At 39.5% G+C, this 18,120-nt stretch overlaps 1 protein-coding gene across 1 annotated transcript in view; it reads left to right on the forward strand.

Moving 5' to 3' along the window:
* The first annotated feature begins 3,861 nt into the window (after nucleotides 1-3,861).
* Nucleotides 3,862-18,120, forward strand: part of LOC137758983 (uncharacterized) — a 39,322-nt gene continuing 25,063 nt past the window's right edge. The window contains exons 1-2 of the mRNA XM_068534918.1: nucleotides 3,862-3,872; nucleotides 5,983-6,563. Coding sequence (XP_068391019.1) covers nucleotides 3,862-3,872; nucleotides 5,983-6,563 — 592 coding nt within the window. The remainder of the gene's footprint in view (nucleotides 3,873-5,982; nucleotides 6,564-18,120) is intronic.

The raw sequence follows: 18,120 nt of genomic DNA on the forward strand, positions 1-18,120 counted from the left end.
GACACGGGTTCGAGCCCTGGTCCGGGAAGATCCCACATGCCGCGGAGCCACTGAGCCCATGCGCCACAACTACTGAGCCTGCGCTCTAGAGCCCGCGAGCCACAACTACTGAGCCCACGTGCCTAGAGCCTGTGCTCTGCAACAAGAGAAGCCACTGCAATGAGAAGCCCGTGCACCGCAACGAGGAGTAGCCCCCGCCCGCCGCAACTAGAGAAAGCCCACGTGCAGCAACGATGACCCAACGCAGCCAAAAATAAAATATAAACAAAGAAACAAAAAAAGACTTGTCAGAAGTCATTTATCCCCAAATATAGGATTTCTAACACCAAATTTGATGCCTTTCATGTAGCATCATGCTTCCTCTCCAAAGTAATAACACTGAATTTTTGTAATTTTAAGAATATTAGACATGCCATGTTATATTAGACCTATGGTTAATCTATAAGCAGTCATTTACATTTTGAATGAGATCTGTAGACAGCGATATATATTCACTTTTTAGGACTTATTTCCTTCTCAAGCTTCTATTTCTTGCTACAAAGTAAAACGTTTTGTTTCCTGTTAAAGGAGTTCTAGGCATTGTCAGTGGGTAAGGTTTGTGGTGGTAGCCAGAGTACAGAGATCCTGAACGTGGGGACGTCCTTTTGCCATTAAATTTATACTGTGCCCGAAGCTGGGTTGAATAGTTTTAGGCTGTTTGAGGTCCCAGGAAGACTCTTTGCCCACCCAGGGAGCAAAAGGCCCAGGAAAATTTCCATGTGATTTTAGCTTGACCCCATTTACTGGATGATTCATCCCTCCTTTCCTTAATTCCACGCCAGCTTTCTTCACCTAGGTTTTCTCCTTTTCCCGAGACCATTCTTATCGTGATCTCTTGCTTTCTTTGTTTCACCACCTGTGGCTTAGGACCATATTTCTCCAAGTGTGGGCCCTTGAGCAGAAACATCAGTTTGTTAGAAATAGAAATTCGGAACCCACAAAATCTGCTTAGTCAGAAACTCGAGGGGATGGGGCCCAGCAGTCTGTCTTTGACACACCTTCCAGGTGATTCTGATGCATGCTCAAGTTTGAGAACCATTGGTGCAGTAGTTAATTTTTTTTTTTTTTTTTTTTAGCATTCCTTTAACCTTTCAAAGTGATTTATGAATTTCATCTGACTTACCACCCTTTAGGACAGCATTTTTCTCGCAGTGCTTTGTTTTTGGCCAAAATAAAGGGTTCCGTGGTCAGCTGGCATGGGAAAGACTACATTCTTATGCATCCTTACTCTGTGCCCCCCATACCCTACCCCCAAAGTAGGTGAGGATTCTGGGGTCAGTTGCCAGGTTTCAAATTTTAGCTCTATCACTTAGTAGCTACTATTACTGCCACCTACTTACCTTAGTGATCTTTGGGGAAGTTACTTTCCTCTCTGAGCCTTTACTGTCTAGCTTGTAAACTCATGGAATAAAATGGCAATTACTTCTGTAGGAAGTTGTGAAGACTAAACAAAGTGATGCACATACAGTGACTCAGGTGGTGTTTGGCACGTGGAGAGCTTCCTTGAATGTCGTGGATCATACTGGCTATGACCCTTGTCATTGCCAGGACTGTACTAAATAAATAAATAACTCTCCATCGGTTATCTCTGGCGCTTGGCATTTCACTGCTCATTTCTAAACCTGAACATTTGCCGTGTGCTCCATTTTTCAATATTATACAAATGAGACTAGTTTTCACTAATATCCCGAGATAAACTGTATTTGAAATTTTGCTTATTTCTTCCTTTTGTTTTCTGCCACCAAGCCACTTTCCTATCTGGGGCAGAATATTTCTTTTGATAGTGATTTAATATTTTAAGCCTTTGTTGAAGAATGTTGTCTAAGATGTGTCGAAAGTCTAAATAAACATTATTTCCTGCCTCAGTTTATTTACCACTTCAAAAAATTTCAGGTGTTTTATATCTATTTCTCTTTATAGATACAGAATCTACCTATAGATATAGAATTAATACAGATATCTATAGATTCTATCACTTTACGGTGTTTCTTCCATTAGGTTATTTTTACTTCAGTGTCTGAGTCTATTCTTAATTAAAAATTCCATCAACCTACCCTATACTTCCAACAAATCCACAATGAATCTTATTTTATTGGGTCTTCTCCAGAGCCTTTGTAGGAGCCAAATTTGGGGCTATTTGGATGATTCTATCTAACTTTGCCTACAAATTCATAGTCGTCCTCAAGAGCATCCAGAACTCTGGTTGGATACCATTCCATCCTGGTGATTTATTTCACTTTTGTCAGTTAGGACGAGTACAACCCTTGCATTTTTCTTTCTTTACTTTAGCATAGTTGGACTGCTTCATAACAACATTTGTATCCAAATATCCTCTTCAGTAAAATATATCAGAATTTTGATTTATTCTCTTTTCTATCTTTTATTCATCCATGTACTCATGTTTGTAAGTCCAACTGATTCTTGGCTGGCTTTCTACCAATACTAAAAGAAAAAAACAACAACCGGAAAGTCCTTAAATTTTTTTTTTAGCATTCCTTTAACTCTACAAAGCGATTTATGAATTTCATCTGTCTTACCATCCTTTAGGACAACATTTTTCTCACAGACTTTTGTTTTTGGCCAAAATAAAGGGTTCCGTGGTGAGCTGGCATGGGAAAGACTACATTCTCATGCGTACTTACTCTGTGCCCCCCATACCCTACCCCCAAAGTAGGTTAGTGATTCATAATTCACAGTGGCATTTTGAAAGATTCTGAGATGTACTGCATAAAGAATCTAATAGATTAACTTTGACCTATTCCCCCCCCCCGCATAAACACCTATCATCATCCCATGAGCTAATGTTGGATAGGACACCTCTGTGACCTTTTGGTTTAGGAGTTTCCTTATTCTCTTTTGGTCAGTCTTTGTGTGTTTAGATGTACTTCTCTTTTTGTCTTTGCTTATTTATTTCATTGCTAGTTAGACTTGCTGGGTCTTTTTTCCTTTTGCATTCTCAATATTAATTTGAAAATTTTGTACTTGAACTTTCTGTAACACATCTTTGAAACGATTCCTTTCCTCTTTCTGTCATCTGGTCTCTGAGTGATTGTCTGTTTGTTTTCATGTTTCTTTAGAGTGTTAGCCCTGGATTGGGTCAGATAACTTATGGGGAGTACTTACAATGAGTTTTAGGTCTTGTACCTGTGAATATGTCTTTTTTCCATTTATGCTTTTCCCATACTTATTTTTTTGATAGGCTTCTGTGACCCAAGTTGAAATTTTATAATAATTTACTTTGAACAACAGAGTGATTTTTGTTATCTTTCTGTATTCTATATTGAAATGGTTATTTTCATACTTTTAATAAGAATGCTACTTTGGTACTACTGGTGGTTATAATGGTTTCAGCGGTTTTTTTAATTTACTTAATAGTTGATGTAAGATTTTTAAGCTTCATTGCTTGTGATAGGGAATTAGCAACTAAAATAGTATGTTAACATTTATCTTTTCCAGTGAACCTACTCAGAAATTCACTTTTCCTTCACAGAATTTGTAACAGAACTTCATATTGCCTTGCAGTGCTTACTGCATACAAGCTATGCTCTTGTTTCTGCTTGCAGGCTCTTGCCAGATGTCATTTTGTCAATGACACCCATTCCTACCACTGCATTTGAAGTTGCAGACCTCCTTCCCCACACTACCTGTTCCCCTCTCTACTTCATTTTTGTCTTTTGTGTTGATCAATATGTAACAAACTATGCATTTTATTTATTCATTGTGTTTGTTCTCCTTTAATACAAGGTGAACTCCCTGAGGGCAAGTGTTTTCATCTGTTTGGTCACTGCTTTACCTCTACTGTCTAGAACAGTGTGACACATTATGGATGCAGAGTAAGTTTTTTATTGAAGTACAGTTGATTTACAATGTTAATTTCTGCTGTACAGCAAAGAGACTCAGTTGCGTATATATGCATTCTTTCTCATACTTTTCCATTATGGTTTATCACAGGATATTGAATTTAGTTCCCTGTGCTGTATAGTAGGACCTTGTTGTTTATCCATCCTATATGTAATAGTTTGCGTCTGCTAACCCCAAACTCTCAATCCATCTGTCCCCCACTGAATTCTTGATCTAAAAAAAATTTAATCTCAGGAGATGTAGAAAATGCATTCCATAACATTCAGTATCTATTCATGATACAAAATGAACAGACTATCATTAGAAGGTATAAATATTCAGCAGATGTGATATTTAATGGTGAAACATTGAAAACATTCTTTTTTAATATTGGGAACAAGATAAGACACCTTTCACCAACAAGATAAGATAATCCTTCTTTGCAGCATTATATAGGAAGTCTTACACAGGAAGAAAAAGAAGAATTCTTAGCATTGGAGAAGAAGAAACTGCTATCACTAGTCATTGAGGATATCTTGTCCCTGTAGAAAAACCAAAAGAATCCACAGATGAGGTATTCGAATGAATAAAAGTGGTTAGCAAGTATACTGCAAACAAAATCAATATACAAAATCAATTGCATTTCTGTACTCTGCTACAACTATTTAGAAAAGGCAATGAGATACCACTTATAATATTATCACAATTATAAAGTACCTAGGAATAACTCTAGCAAGAATAGGCAACAACTATATGGAGAAAATTATAGAACAAAGACACCTAAGAAAAACTAAAGGAATGGAGAAATAAATCTTATTTCAATAGAAAATTTCAATCTACAGAAGATGTGATTCTCCCCAAATTGTTTTAGAGATTTTAGGAAACTAAAATGAATTTCCTTCACCTCCCTCCCCCACATAGAACATGCGAGCTGATTCTTAACAGCAAATGGAAGAGTGAATTGGGGATTTTTGACCTACTAGATATTAAGACTCGCTATTATAAAACTCTACCAATTAAGACAGCATGGTACTGAGCAGAAATAAAAATAGATGATTGGAAGAGATTAGAGAAGCCAGGAGCACAGCCGTACATTTATGGTAAAGAGGAATATATAAATATATATGTGTATGTTTTGGGGGTCAACTTTTAAGTTCTCTTAGCAAATTATAGTTATACATTGCAGTGTTATCAACTAGTCACCATGCTATACATTAGAACCTCAGAACTTATTCATCTTATAGCTTAAAGTTTGTAGACTTTATTTTTTTAGAGCAGTTTTATGTTCACAACACCATTGAGTGAAAGGTACAGGGATTTCCCATGTACCCCCTGTTCCCACATATGTATAGCCTCCACCATTATCAACTACTCAGCAGAGAAGTATATTTGTTACAACTGATGAATCTACATTTACACTTCATTAGCACCCAAAGTCCATAGTTTACATTAGGATTCACGCTTGGTGTTGTATGTTCTATGGGTTTTGACTAATGACATTATCCACCATTATGGTATCACTTAGTTGGAATCAAAGAGTATGTAGCCTTTCAGATTGGCTTCTTTCACTTAGTAATAAGCATTTAAAGTTCTTGCATATCTTTTCATGGGTTGATGGCTTATTTCTTTTTAGTGCTGAATAATATTCCATTATCTGGATGCACCAGTTTGTTTACCCATTCATCTACCGAAGGGCATCTTGGTGGCTTCCAAGTTTTGGCAATTATGAATAAAGCTGCTATGAAACATCTGTGTCCAGGTTTTTTATGTGGACATAATTTTTCAACTCCTTTGTGTAAATACCAAGGAGTCCGATTGCTGGATCGTATAGTAAGAGTATGTTTAGTTTTGTAAGACACTGCCAAACTCTCTTCCAGAATGGCTGTACTATTTTGCATTCCCACCAGCAATGAACGAGCGTTCCTATTACTTCACATTCTTGCAAGTATTTGGGGCTGTCAGTGTTTGGATTTTCATTTTTCTAATAGGTAGGAGCATTGTCTTTAATTGGCGGGGGGTGGGGGGGGAATAAAGGAAGTAACTCAGATATTCATTAATATCACTAGAATGATCTTGATTAAGCATGGTCAGTCCCTGAACTAGTGTCCTCCCGGACTGGGGAGTGCAGCGCGGGGCGGGGACTCGCAGAGAGGAGAACAGCGCATCAACCCCAGCGGGAGGCGCGCAGGTCTCGGGATGCGGAAGGCGGGCCGGCGCCGCGCTCCTCTCCGCCCCCGCGAGCGAGACGGTCACGTGCAGCGGAGGGGCTGACCTCCGCGGGCGGGCCTGGGAGGGGCGCCGCGCCGGTGGTTCAGGGTCGCCCGAGGCTAGGCGCGAGGCAGGCACTTGCGCAGCGCGGGGCGGAGTGCGAGCCGGGGCCGGAACCGCCGCGGGTGGGGAAGGGCGGGGAGGAGCCTGGGAGCGCGCCGGCCCCCGCAGGGGGAGGGGTGGGGCGGAGCCGCGGCGCGCGCGCCCGTCGGAGGGGGAGGGACAGAGCAGCCATTGGGCGCGCTCAGGGTGGCCGCTGCGAGTGTGGGGCGAGCGTGGACCGCGGCGCGGCGGTGCGACTCCTTCCCCGGCCCTTCTCCCCGCCCCAGGCGAGGGCACCGTGTGGCGGCGGCGGGGCCAGCGAGGCCGGAGGAGGCGGCTGTGCCCGGGCATGGTGGTCTGGGGCAACGCGGAAGGTGAGCGGCCCCCGGGCCGGCGGCGGGGGTGGGGGCGGGGTGGGACTGGCCTCGCGTCGCCGGGCGGCGGCCCAAGCGCGGGCGGCCTGAGGCGGGGCGGGGGCGGCGCGCCGGCCCGGCCCCCGCGGCCCTTGGTCTCGCGGCCTGGGCGGCCCGCGAGAAAAAAAAAAAGAACTTAAAAATTGAGAGTTGCATGTATAATAAAATGGCATGAAACTATACACAAGCATTGTCCCAAAACCAGTTTGCTGGTTTTGATACTGTAATATAGTTAGGTAAGATGTAACCATTGGAGGAAACTGGATGAAGCATACATAGGACTTCTGTGTACTATTTTTGCAACTTCTTTTTTACCTCTGATTTTTTCAAAATGAAAAAAAAAGTCAACAATTTTAGTGCTGTTTTCTTGTAGATGAAATAGTGTCCCGCCATGAAAGCAATGAATTACTGATAAAAACCGAGGGCTACATCTCAAAAACATCATATTGAATAAAAAAGCAAATAGCATAAAAAGATATAGTATAAAGCTCAGAACATACACCCTAAACAATATGTTATTTAGAGATACAGCTATGAGAAAACTAACAAGAAAAGCAAGTGGATGATAAGACACAAACTTGAAGATAATGTTTATCTCAAAGGACTAACGGAGGGTATGTGACCAAGAAAAGGGATTCAGGGTCCTCAAAGGTGATTGTAATGTTCTTTTCCTTAAATTTTTATTAATCACTATTTTATAACAACTCTGAAGTCTTAAAAATGTATAAACCTGATCTTTAGCATTTAATAATCACCTTTATTGAAAAGAGTAAAATTAAGTGAAAGGTGAATAAAATTCAGCAACATTAAACATGTTTGATAGAGCATATAATTATAAGAGCATCTAAGAGAAGATTGGGTTCTAGTTTAAATTCTGGTCTGACTAATTTGGGGTTAGTAGGTTTTGGTCAGTGGTTTTTGAAGGGCGGTCCCTGGGCCAGCAGCATTAGTACCACTTAGATATTTGTTAGAAACGTAAATTCTCAGACCTTACCCCAGACCTACGCTCTTGGGGAAGAGCCCGGCACTCTCTATTTTAACACAAACCCTCCAGGAGGTTCTGATGTGCACAGACTTTTGAGAGTCACCAGGAAGTTCAACTTTCTCACCCATAAAATTAGAAGCTAAAACTAGATCAGTGTTTCCCAAAGTGTGGTAGATGTAGTACTGATCATGTGCAAGATGTTTTTAAGTGATAGACACATCACCATTTAAAATTTTATTTATTGTAATGTTTGTTAGACTAGTACAGATAGCTTACCAAACCCCTAAGGTCACTGATGTTGTGTCATACATTGCTAAGTTTAAAAAAAAAAAAAAAAAGGAAAGGAATCAACTTAATGTAAATATAAATAATAAGGCAAAATAGTAAGGTATGTATAGCAGAAAGTAACACAGCATTGTAAATCAACTATACTCCAATAAAAATTTAAAAAGTAAGGTGATATGAGAATATCACAAAATTCCTGGGGTTAGTTCTTAGATACTAAAGTTTCGGTAGTCCTGAAGAGGATCAATCTTGAAAATATTTTCCATTCTAAAATTCTGAGACTTCATATGCTTGCTTTTCTTACAGATCTGCCTCCTTAATTTTGCTTTTTAAAATTCAAGCTAATACGTTAAAAGTTTAGTCCACACAGCTTGTGTTGGGAGAGGAATGGCCTGTTACTGTGCTTTTGTATTGGGGGATACTTATCTGAGATTGAAAATTTAACCATAGTTAATGGAAAGTGTGGATAATGCACATGCGAATCATTAAAATTAAATATATTAAGGAGAAATCTGTTTTGAAAACATGATTTAATTTTAGAAGCACTTTCTTTCACTACGTGTAGTATTTATAGTGGAATAGGCAGGTGGTTTTATGTAAGGAAATGAAATGAGGTTTGTGGACAGTAAGAAACATATTTTGATAATTAGGGATTTAGACTTTGAAAAGTCTATACAAGTTATAAACACCTACAACATGACCGGCCCTTTTGTTAAAAAGTAAATTTATTTATTTATTTATTTTTGGCTGCGTTGGGTCTTTGTTGCTGTGCGTGGGCTTTCTCTAGTTGCGGCGAGCGGGGACTACTCTTCATTGCGGTGCGTGGGCTCTAGGCGCGCGGGCTTCAGTAGTTGTGGCACTTGGGCTCAGTAGTTGTGGCTCGTGGGCTTAGTTGCTCCGCAGCATGTGAGATCTTCCTGGACCAGGGCTCGAACCCGTGTCCCCTGCATTGGCAAGTGGATTCTATACCACTGCGCCACCAGGAACGCCCATGACTGGCCTTTTTAACTGGCATTTTAAATAGCTTTTTTGAGATGTAGTTCACATACAGTTCACCCACTTAAAGTGTACAATTCAGAGGTTGTGTATAGCCAGAGAGTTGTGCAGCCATCACGGTGCACAATTCTAGAACATTTCATTACCCCAGAAAGCAACCCTATATCCATTAGCAATTATTCTCCATTCCCTCTACACTCTCAACCCTAGGCAACCACTTATCTACATCTTATTTCTATGGATTTGCCTATTCTGGGCATTTCATATCAATAGAATTTATATTTCATATAAACATAATGATATGTAGCCTCCTGTGACTGGCTTCCTTAATATAATATTTTCAAGGTTCATCCGTATTGTAGCATGTATCAGTACTTTATTCCTTCTTATTGCTGAATAATATTCTGTTCTATTGATATTATATGTCACTTGATGGACATTTGGGTTGTTTGCACTTCTTGTCTTTTATGAATAATGTTGCATGTATGAACATTCATGTTCAAGGGTTTGTGTGAAAGTATGTTTTAATTTCTGTTTTATACCTCGGAGTGGGATTTCTGGGTCAGATGATGACTGTGTTTAACATTGTAAGGAACTGACTGGATCTAAAATGCATTCTCATTTAAAGCAAAATTACAAGTTTGCTGAAAACTTAAATACATTTCTGTTCTAATTTATAATAAGGTACCAATTTTGTTTGTCAATGGTTTTATTACAGACTATCTCTCTAAAATGATATTTGGCAAAAATCATCATTAAAATACATGTTTTTGAAAACAGCAGCTTACAAACGGCTGTTCTACATCACAGTTTATCATCATTTATCAAAATTGTCACATCTTCTGTGACATGGTTCTTTCTCTGCATATTTTATCGCTGCCTGTGTCATTTAGCATTTAGGGGAAAAAAATGTCATGGAATCTGCTTCCTGAGCTGATGATTGAATTCAGATTGTTTTGGTTGACTTTTACAAATAAATTACATGTTAAGAAACTGATGGTAGTTTTTTTTCTAAAATTCTCGTTTCAGCAATAATAAAAATCATACTTCTAAAATAAAAACATAACATTTTGTAGTCTAGCTGCATCTGACCCTTGATATTTCGCTGTGTTGCCCTATTAATATTTTGAAGTTATAAGGAGAGATACTATTTTGTGTAATGAGAATTTATGTTCAGTAAATTGTTAATATTTGACTTTGTCTTACTTTCTTCTAATGCTTTCCTAAAGGCTTATGTACTAAATTAGCTACCTTTGGATTTCTTTTTAGGAAAGGTGTTCCAGATATTTCTTTTTCATACCTACTTGTGAAATGAGGTTTTTAGCACCTCCTTGTTATGAAGGAATACTTCTGAAAAAAATAAGATAAACAACTAAATGCAGTGAATAACTGAAGTAATAGAGAAGTGGTAGTGTAGAAAAAAGATGCTCCTCAGGGAAGAGAAAGAAAAAGTACCAGTTGGACTTGAATGGATAAGATTTATTTAAAGCCTTTCATTGCTGCATGGAGGATAAACAAAAAGAGTAGTAAGGCAGCATGAGGCATTCAGTGTCCTTGTAAAGAAGACAAGAAATATCCTTAATCTCTGAATCTATAACTATAAGATTCTACACATAGATCAGCTAAAATCATCCTTTGTTTTATTTCTAGTAGGGATAAGCTGTTGTATGCACAATATTGTAATGGATGTTTGTAGTGAAGACTTGAAGCATTTGGATCATTTGGGAAGTAGACTCAGATAGGGTTTAGTGTGTAGAATACTTGTAAGCATGTGCCCTTGGGAACAACATAGTGGGAGGGAGGCAGAGGCGTCAGGATTGGGCAGAAGCTTACGTCAAAGTGTCTCCTTGGCCAGCCTTCCAAGAGAGGTTTGTTGATAGCTTGGCTGTGGGGTATGACAGAAAGAGGTGTCAGGATGATTTCAAGGATTTCAGCCTAACTAACTAGAAGGACGAAGTTGTCATCAAGTTCATCCTTTGAAAGGAGGTTTGGTGGAGAAGATCTGGAGTTAGTTGGGCCTGTTAAACGTTCGAGATCTGTAAAACATCTATTGGCAGAGGATGAGTTGGTGAGTCCATATGTGAAACTGGAGCCCAGGAAAGAGGTCTGCAGTATATATAAATATGGGGGTGGTCAGCATAGGATAGATGCTAATTAGACCAGGAGACTAGCTGAGACCACCAAGTGAGCATGTGTAGACTGACTTGAGGATGAGACAGGGCTGAGTCCTGGGACACTTCAGCGCTTAGAAATTGGGGCAAATAGGGGAAACCAGCGGAGGAGACTGGGATGGAGCCCCAGGACCCAGCACACTGCTTAACAGCAGTGGGTAGTAGATGTTTATTTAGTGGATAAATGTCCAAAGGGGAGGGAAAATAACATGGGACAGTGATGAATTTTATTTCTCCAGGTAGAATAAATTAAAAGGTGAAAAATAGGATCAACTGTTATCTATCTCATCGGTGAATGGGTGGGGAGTGAGTCATGGAAATTAGAATAAAAATAGATGTGTTCTTTTCTATAAAAATAGATGTGTATACATATAAAATAGGAACCGTTCCTTTTAATAAACTGAAGTATTTTTAATGCAGTTACTTTCTTTTAATCTTTATGGTACCTATTGTGCTTGTGTGTGGCTAATTCTTCGAGAAACTGTATAAAAATGTCCCCTGTGTATAGAGATGAATCCAGTTCTTCAGATTGATTATTTCTGTTGTTTGTGAATATGCTTTAAAGTAGCACATTAAGTAGTTGAAACTCATTTGAGAAATTATCCTATATTTGTATCTCTCTTCTTTGTACTAAATGACAGAAGAATTTCATTTATATATTTGCTACCATATATTTGATAATTTACAGTAGAATTTTCAGTGTTCTTCATGGTTAAAATTGGTACTAAAGGTGATTTGGAAATTGTGTTGAGCATGTATCTTGCTAAACTATAGAAGACAGACATTTTCTTCAAGGATTTTATATTCTAGGTGAAAAAGTTAAAACATTTATGGAAAGGTACATAAACAATTTTCTTGGGAAAATATACAGTTATGTCATTGAAACTCTGAGTCCTGTCTTACACTGAGCGGGACATTTATTAAAGAATAGACTGAAAGCAGAAATATCTGTAAGCTTGAATTTTGACAGAATGAAAGAAGAATACAAAAATCAAGCTCACAAACTCAGCTGCCTTGATGTGGATGAAGCTTCTGTAAACAGACAGCTACTGTCCTTGAATAATAGTTCACATATCTTTTAAAGTGAATTAAGCTTTGGTTGTATTGGACCTGACCTGTCGGTGAGAAGGAGATGGCTGAGTCCAGGGAGGCGTGTGAGCTTTCTCAAGACAGACTAGAGTCGCTGGTGACTGAGACAAGTAGTGAAGCGTTATTTCAAGGGTTGAAATGTGAATAGGAACCAGTGATTTAACAATGCTCATCTCTAACTTTAAGCCTTTCCTTGAGCCAGAAACCTTGGTTTTTTATGAGAGTTTGAGATTCCCTGAAGATACAACCTAGATTGGACAGTTACCCGGATCTATTATACATTTAAGCTCAGGAAAGTTATGTGAACTGTGTTACTGCTTCTTGTTTTTGTGAATTTTTGGTCCAGGCTTTCAGAAAGACCTGAGCTGAACTCTAGGACAAAGCTTGTGGTGACCACCATTGCTGTTTCAAGCCACTGTCCTCTGTGTTTCTTTCTGTCATTCAGGAATTTTGTTGTCATAGCTCCTCTATGACTGACGTGTGTGTGTGTGTGTGTGTGTGTGTGTGTGTGTGTGTGTGTAGGGGGTGTCCTTCATTTGTAAATTCTGTAATCTTTGGACCTTGGATGGAGATGGTAAATACAGAAGTCTTAGAATAGAATTGGTCCCAAACTATTTTGAGAGAAAACACAAAGCATATTAAAACTTACATTTTCAATTAAAGCATAGGGAAACCATTCACAAAAAGGGTGCAGAAGTTGATGCTGTTGTTTATTGTGTTATATGCTGGTTATAGACCTTCATTTTACGGTTATTTCTCTGAAATGCAGTAAAAAAAACAAAACCAAAAAACAATGCCTAGCACCATAGCAGCCCGTATGAAATGAGGCATATGCTGTTTCTAAGACTCACAGCATGTTTTTCTGATACTGTGTTTGCCCATAAACATGTTGATGGTAGGTGCTGTCTGAGGCAGGGGCGGTTTTCCTATGGAAATCCTCTCTTGAACATACTGGTTTCTGATTCCCCTTGAGGAAGAACGAAGCTCCTTTTTGCTTCCTTAGCAAATTTGATACTTCAAGTATTAATAACATAGCCAGTGGTTGATATGTATCTTGATGACTTACAGGTCATCATAATGGCTGCTCTGTCATAAGTTACTGTGGTTTCAGAGTACGTTAGAACTCTACGCAGCGTTTTGAGGTGGGAGGGAGCTGAGGTGTAATGAAAGAGAAATTCCCTGCACAGCAGTGGTGATGCCTTAATGATAAAATCATCTTGCTCGGTCTCAAAATCACTGGGTCTGCCAGCAACAGCATTAGATGTGAAGTCTGACCTGGGCTTACAGTTTGATTTTGCCATTAAAAGCGTTATGACTTTGCCCTCAACACTTCTGCGAGTCTAGAGGAATGTTAATTACTAAATTAAAACAAATTTATGAGATCCTTTTGATGGAGTAGAGTGTAATATCTGCTGAGTGCCCCAATGTACGTTGAGCCCTTTAGAGGAGAAGACTTATGAGTGGTAAAGAGTAGGCTGCTTTTGGAGAAGGAAGCATGAGGTGAGATGGCAAATTTGGGAATACGTTTTCTAAGGAAGGCCTTGGAGGAGGCCATCATTCTGTAAACCTGAACTTGAGATACAGCAGTGTCAGTTTTGGGGATAGGAGGTCTCTGGGGCATTTATGATTGGGAGTGTGTGAAAATACTGATTCAGAGCCAGGAGACCCTGTGACATTGGCTGCATCTAACCGAGGTCTTTCTCATTTAGGGCCCCAGACTAGGGAAGCTACAGTTATCTTCTGAAAGATAGTAAAAAAGATGATCTTGCTGCTCTTAAAGTGAAAGAATCCAAATTTTGGTGAAGAAATGTTTTAGGGACAGGATTGCCCCCATGTTTTTAATATCACTCTTGACTGATTGTTTATTTCGCTTCTTATTTGGGGAAAAGTATATGGAAGTTTAGGTTGGGAAAACTACTTGGAAGAGTTTCTTTTTTTTTTTTAAGTCCTTCAATCAGTTATTTATTTATTTATTTATTTATTTATTTATTTATTTATTTATTTATTTATGGCTGTGTTGGGTCTTCGTTTCTGTGCGAGGGCTTTCTCTAGTTGCGGCAAGCGGGGGCCACTCCTCATCGCGGTGCGCGGGCCTTACACTATCGCGGCCTCTCTTGTTGCGGAGAACAGGCTCCAGACGAACAGGCTCCAGACGCGCAGGCTCGGTAATTGTGGCTCACAGGCCCAGTTGCTCCATGGCATGTGGGATCTTCCCAGACCAGGGCTCGAACCCGCGTCCCCTGCATTAGCAGGCAGATTCTCAACCACTGCGCCACCAGGGAAGCCCGGAAGAGTTTCTTAAGAATAACCTCATTAAAAAAAAAAAGAAAAAAAAAAAAAAGAATAACCTCATTAGATAGTTCGTGTGTAGATGTGAGAATAAAGTTTTCTTATAAACAAATGATTTTTTTTATGGTTCAAATATTTTATTTTCTTTAAAGATAGGAGTAGATTTTATAGTTTGAGACTCTTGCTATTATTTAAGCAATAACCAATAAATAAATGTGAGTAAGTAGCAATTATTTAGGAAGAATGATATAATGATGAACTATTGGAAAATATAACAACTATAGATAGCATTGTGGAATTGGAAGGGCCTTATCACCTGATTGTATAGACAGTTTATCTCATTATTCAGCCTCCTCACTGTAAAATGGTAAAAATATTAGTTGATCCAGAGTTATTTTAAGGAGTAAAAGAGAATTTATTCATTCAACAATTATTTATTAAGTGCTTACTAGATGCTGAGGCACATGCAGGTTCAGAGGATGCGTCTGTGTATTAGAAAGAAGAAAATCCTGGCCTTCATGGATTTTACCGACTAAGAGGCAAGAGGCTTTACCCAGTGATGACAAACGAGATGAGGGCTTCCAGTGTGCTCCCTGCAATGGTGTTTTAGACTGAACACAGTGCCTGATAGTTGCGGTAGAAGAAGACTAGCACCAATGTGTCTTGGATGCAAAGTACACCCATTATCTCATTTAAGTCTAACACCAGTTCTATAAACTAGGTCTAGTTTCCCCCCTTTTACAGCTGAGCAATGTTGTGTTCTTTTAGGTCTGTGATCAAATCATGGTTATTAAATAAATTAATGAGTAAACTTAGACCTAAAGTGTGGTCCAAGGTCTTCAGCCAGATAGTGGCAGAGCTGGCACTAGAACTGGTTTTGACTCAAGCTCAGGGCTCCTTTCATTGTACCGCATTGCCCCTCAGAGCGTGCATGGGCAAATAATCGTATGTACCATGGTAGATAGGAAGAGTGCACAGTTTCAGAGATCCCATACTTGCCAATACGAAAATCATTTCACACAGTACAAATAATAACAGTGAAATCAGGGCTGCTAGCATCCTCAGTTTTAATTCCCATCGCTAGTTATATTCAATTATCCAGTGAGATGGACTTTGAGCTGTGGATTTAGTGTATTAAGTAATAGGATCCAACTCTAAGTTTTCTCTGGCAAGCTATTGGCTGTGAAGTAAATTCAAGGCTATTCATCCAAAATGTAAGGTGTCCTGAAGTAGATGTATATGTCATCTTGTCTAATGCGTGGGTTGTGTGAGAGATTTTTCTTTCCAAATTGAGTCATTGGAGACCATTGCTCCTATTACTGCCTTTGAAGTCCTGCAGCTGGTGAACCTTTGGTAGTTGAGATTTCTTTCTCAAAAAACAAAAAACAAAAACATGTATTATAAGTACTTGTAGTCTAGTTGTGTGTGGGTTACGTGTCTTAATTAGTAAAGTTCTAGTGAATGTCTTGGGATTTTATAAAAACTTCAGTAATAACTAAAAATGAACATTTCTGATCCTTTCTCGTGACCCCATAATCAAATCCAAGTCAGTTTCTACTCTCTGCCTGCTATCCTCCAACTCTGAACCATCTTGAAAATACTTGTTTTTTCTAAACATTGTTAGTTTAGGGAGTTACTTGGAGTGAGAGAGTCTCTTTCCTTTGGCTTCCTTTGGGTCAGCAAAGCAGAGGAGTTAGTTTTGGAGGGTTCTCCTTCTATGCATCATCAATTTCAGTCCTTGGCAACGTCTCTAGTCCCAAAGAAATGATGTGGGACTCCCCACGTCTTCCAGAATTTTTAGAAGGCATGTGATGTATTAACAGTACCTGTGTCTCTTCTGTAATTCATTTGGGCTCTGCAAAATGCCAAAGTGTATCTAATAGAGCAGTACAAGACGTGTGCCTATTTTCTTAAAAGTCAACCTTAATTTCGTGTCACTCCAGTCTGCCGCTGGTCTACCCAATAATTAGGATTTTAAGGCTTATGAATAGTTAGGGGCGCTCCTAGTCCAGAAAGGAGATGCAACTGAAAATATGACATATATTGGCACTACCACTGCAGTGCTTTGGGTTTAAATATTCATCAGACGAAACTAAACTCTATGAAATGAATGCCAGGATAGACCAGTCTCATCCTGATTTCCTGTCTGGAGTCTATTGCTATAAAAGGTGTATATGTTTGTAATTCCTGCCCCTAATATTCCCTTGCTTCTGTAGAGCAGTGTTGCTTTCCCAAGCACTTAAATATGTTTGATTTTACCCTTGCACCTGTCTTTTAAGGCAGACAAACTCAAGTTGACACACACAGTTTTTTCTCATGACAAGGACCAGTTGTGATTTATGGCCATTTACAGGATGTCAGTGATGTGGAGAGGGTACATTTTGAGCGAAGAAGGCTATATATGTATATCCTTTCACTTGGCAATAAAGAACATGGTAAAAAACTGTTTTCTTCTCAGTGAAGAGCCCTTAGGCTAACTTCCTATAATGTTCACCTAATGTGTTACTATGTTCAAGTCACCTTAACAAATATTTCTTGAGTGCCTGCCTCCTGCAAGGTATTCCACTGGCTGAAGTGAAAGTTTCTGTGAGAAGCCTGATGTATAGAATTTGGAAGTAAAAAAATGCAGCGTTAGTGTGGGTCTTTACTGCTTTAGTTGAAAAGAAAGTGTTATGAGGTAACCTGTCTTTTCCTTTATGAATTTGGCTTGTTTAGCAAGAAACGTATTAACCAAAGATGAAAGGTAGATTCAGGAACATTTATTCACTTTTGAGTGTAAACTTTTATTTTCACCAGAAATTCCTAAACACCTTGATTATAATAAAGTACAACCCTGATTTTGGCTTTTAGGGCCAAGGATAAAAGATTTGTAGGCTTACTGAAGAGTAGATTCTGTGAAAGCACAGACTCCTGATAAACGCTGAGTGCCCTGTAGTCCTCTAGATCAGCGGTCCCTAACCTTTTTGGCACCAGGGACCAGTTTCGTGGAAGACAGTTTTTCCACGGACGGGGGATTGGGGGTATGGTTCAGCTGGTAATGTGAGTGATGGGAAGCGGCAGATGAAGCTTCGCTGGCTCCCCGCCACTCACCTCTTGCTGTGCGGCCAGGTTCCTGGGGGGTTGGGGACCCCTGCTCTAAATAACTGTCCTAAAAGTGGAAGAGCCAGTCTTTTTGTTGGTGAGGACCCAGTGGCCTCCATCATTGTAACTACTGTGATATAACCTGTAGTGTGTGATTGATAAATAATTTAATACTGTTGACAGGGGTATTTGTTGCTTACTTTGTACATTTGCAAGCAGTTCTTTCTTCCTCATGATACTCCTTGCATCAATAGTTGAGCGAAATGACATGATGAGTCAATAAGACTGCTTTCCCTGTGACCAGAGTTGTCAGGACAAGTCAAGGTCTAATCAGACATTTTCATTTCATTAAGTTGGACTTTTGCCAGAGCCTTCTGGAAGCCAGCATAACACTTGTTCTTGCAGGTCATTGGCCCAGACACAGTCACATGATTACACCTGCATGCGACAATGTCTGGGAAATGCTGTTTTATAGTCTTGTTTCGGAATAAAAATCAGGCTTCTGACGTTAAGAAAAAGGCTACTGCTGAGCTACCCCAATTCTTTTCCCTACCTCCGATTTCTTCCTGGTACTTAGATGGAAGATCTGGCTGTATTCCTTTTCTTGAACTCTGTGTGGCAT

The sequence above is a fragment of the Eschrichtius robustus genome, chromosome 2 (genome assembly GCF_028021215.1).
Source record: "Eschrichtius robustus isolate mEscRob2 chromosome 2, mEscRob2.pri, whole genome shotgun sequence".
NCBI classification, from domain to species: Eukaryota; Metazoa; Chordata; class Mammalia; order Artiodactyla; family Eschrichtiidae; genus Eschrichtius; species Eschrichtius robustus.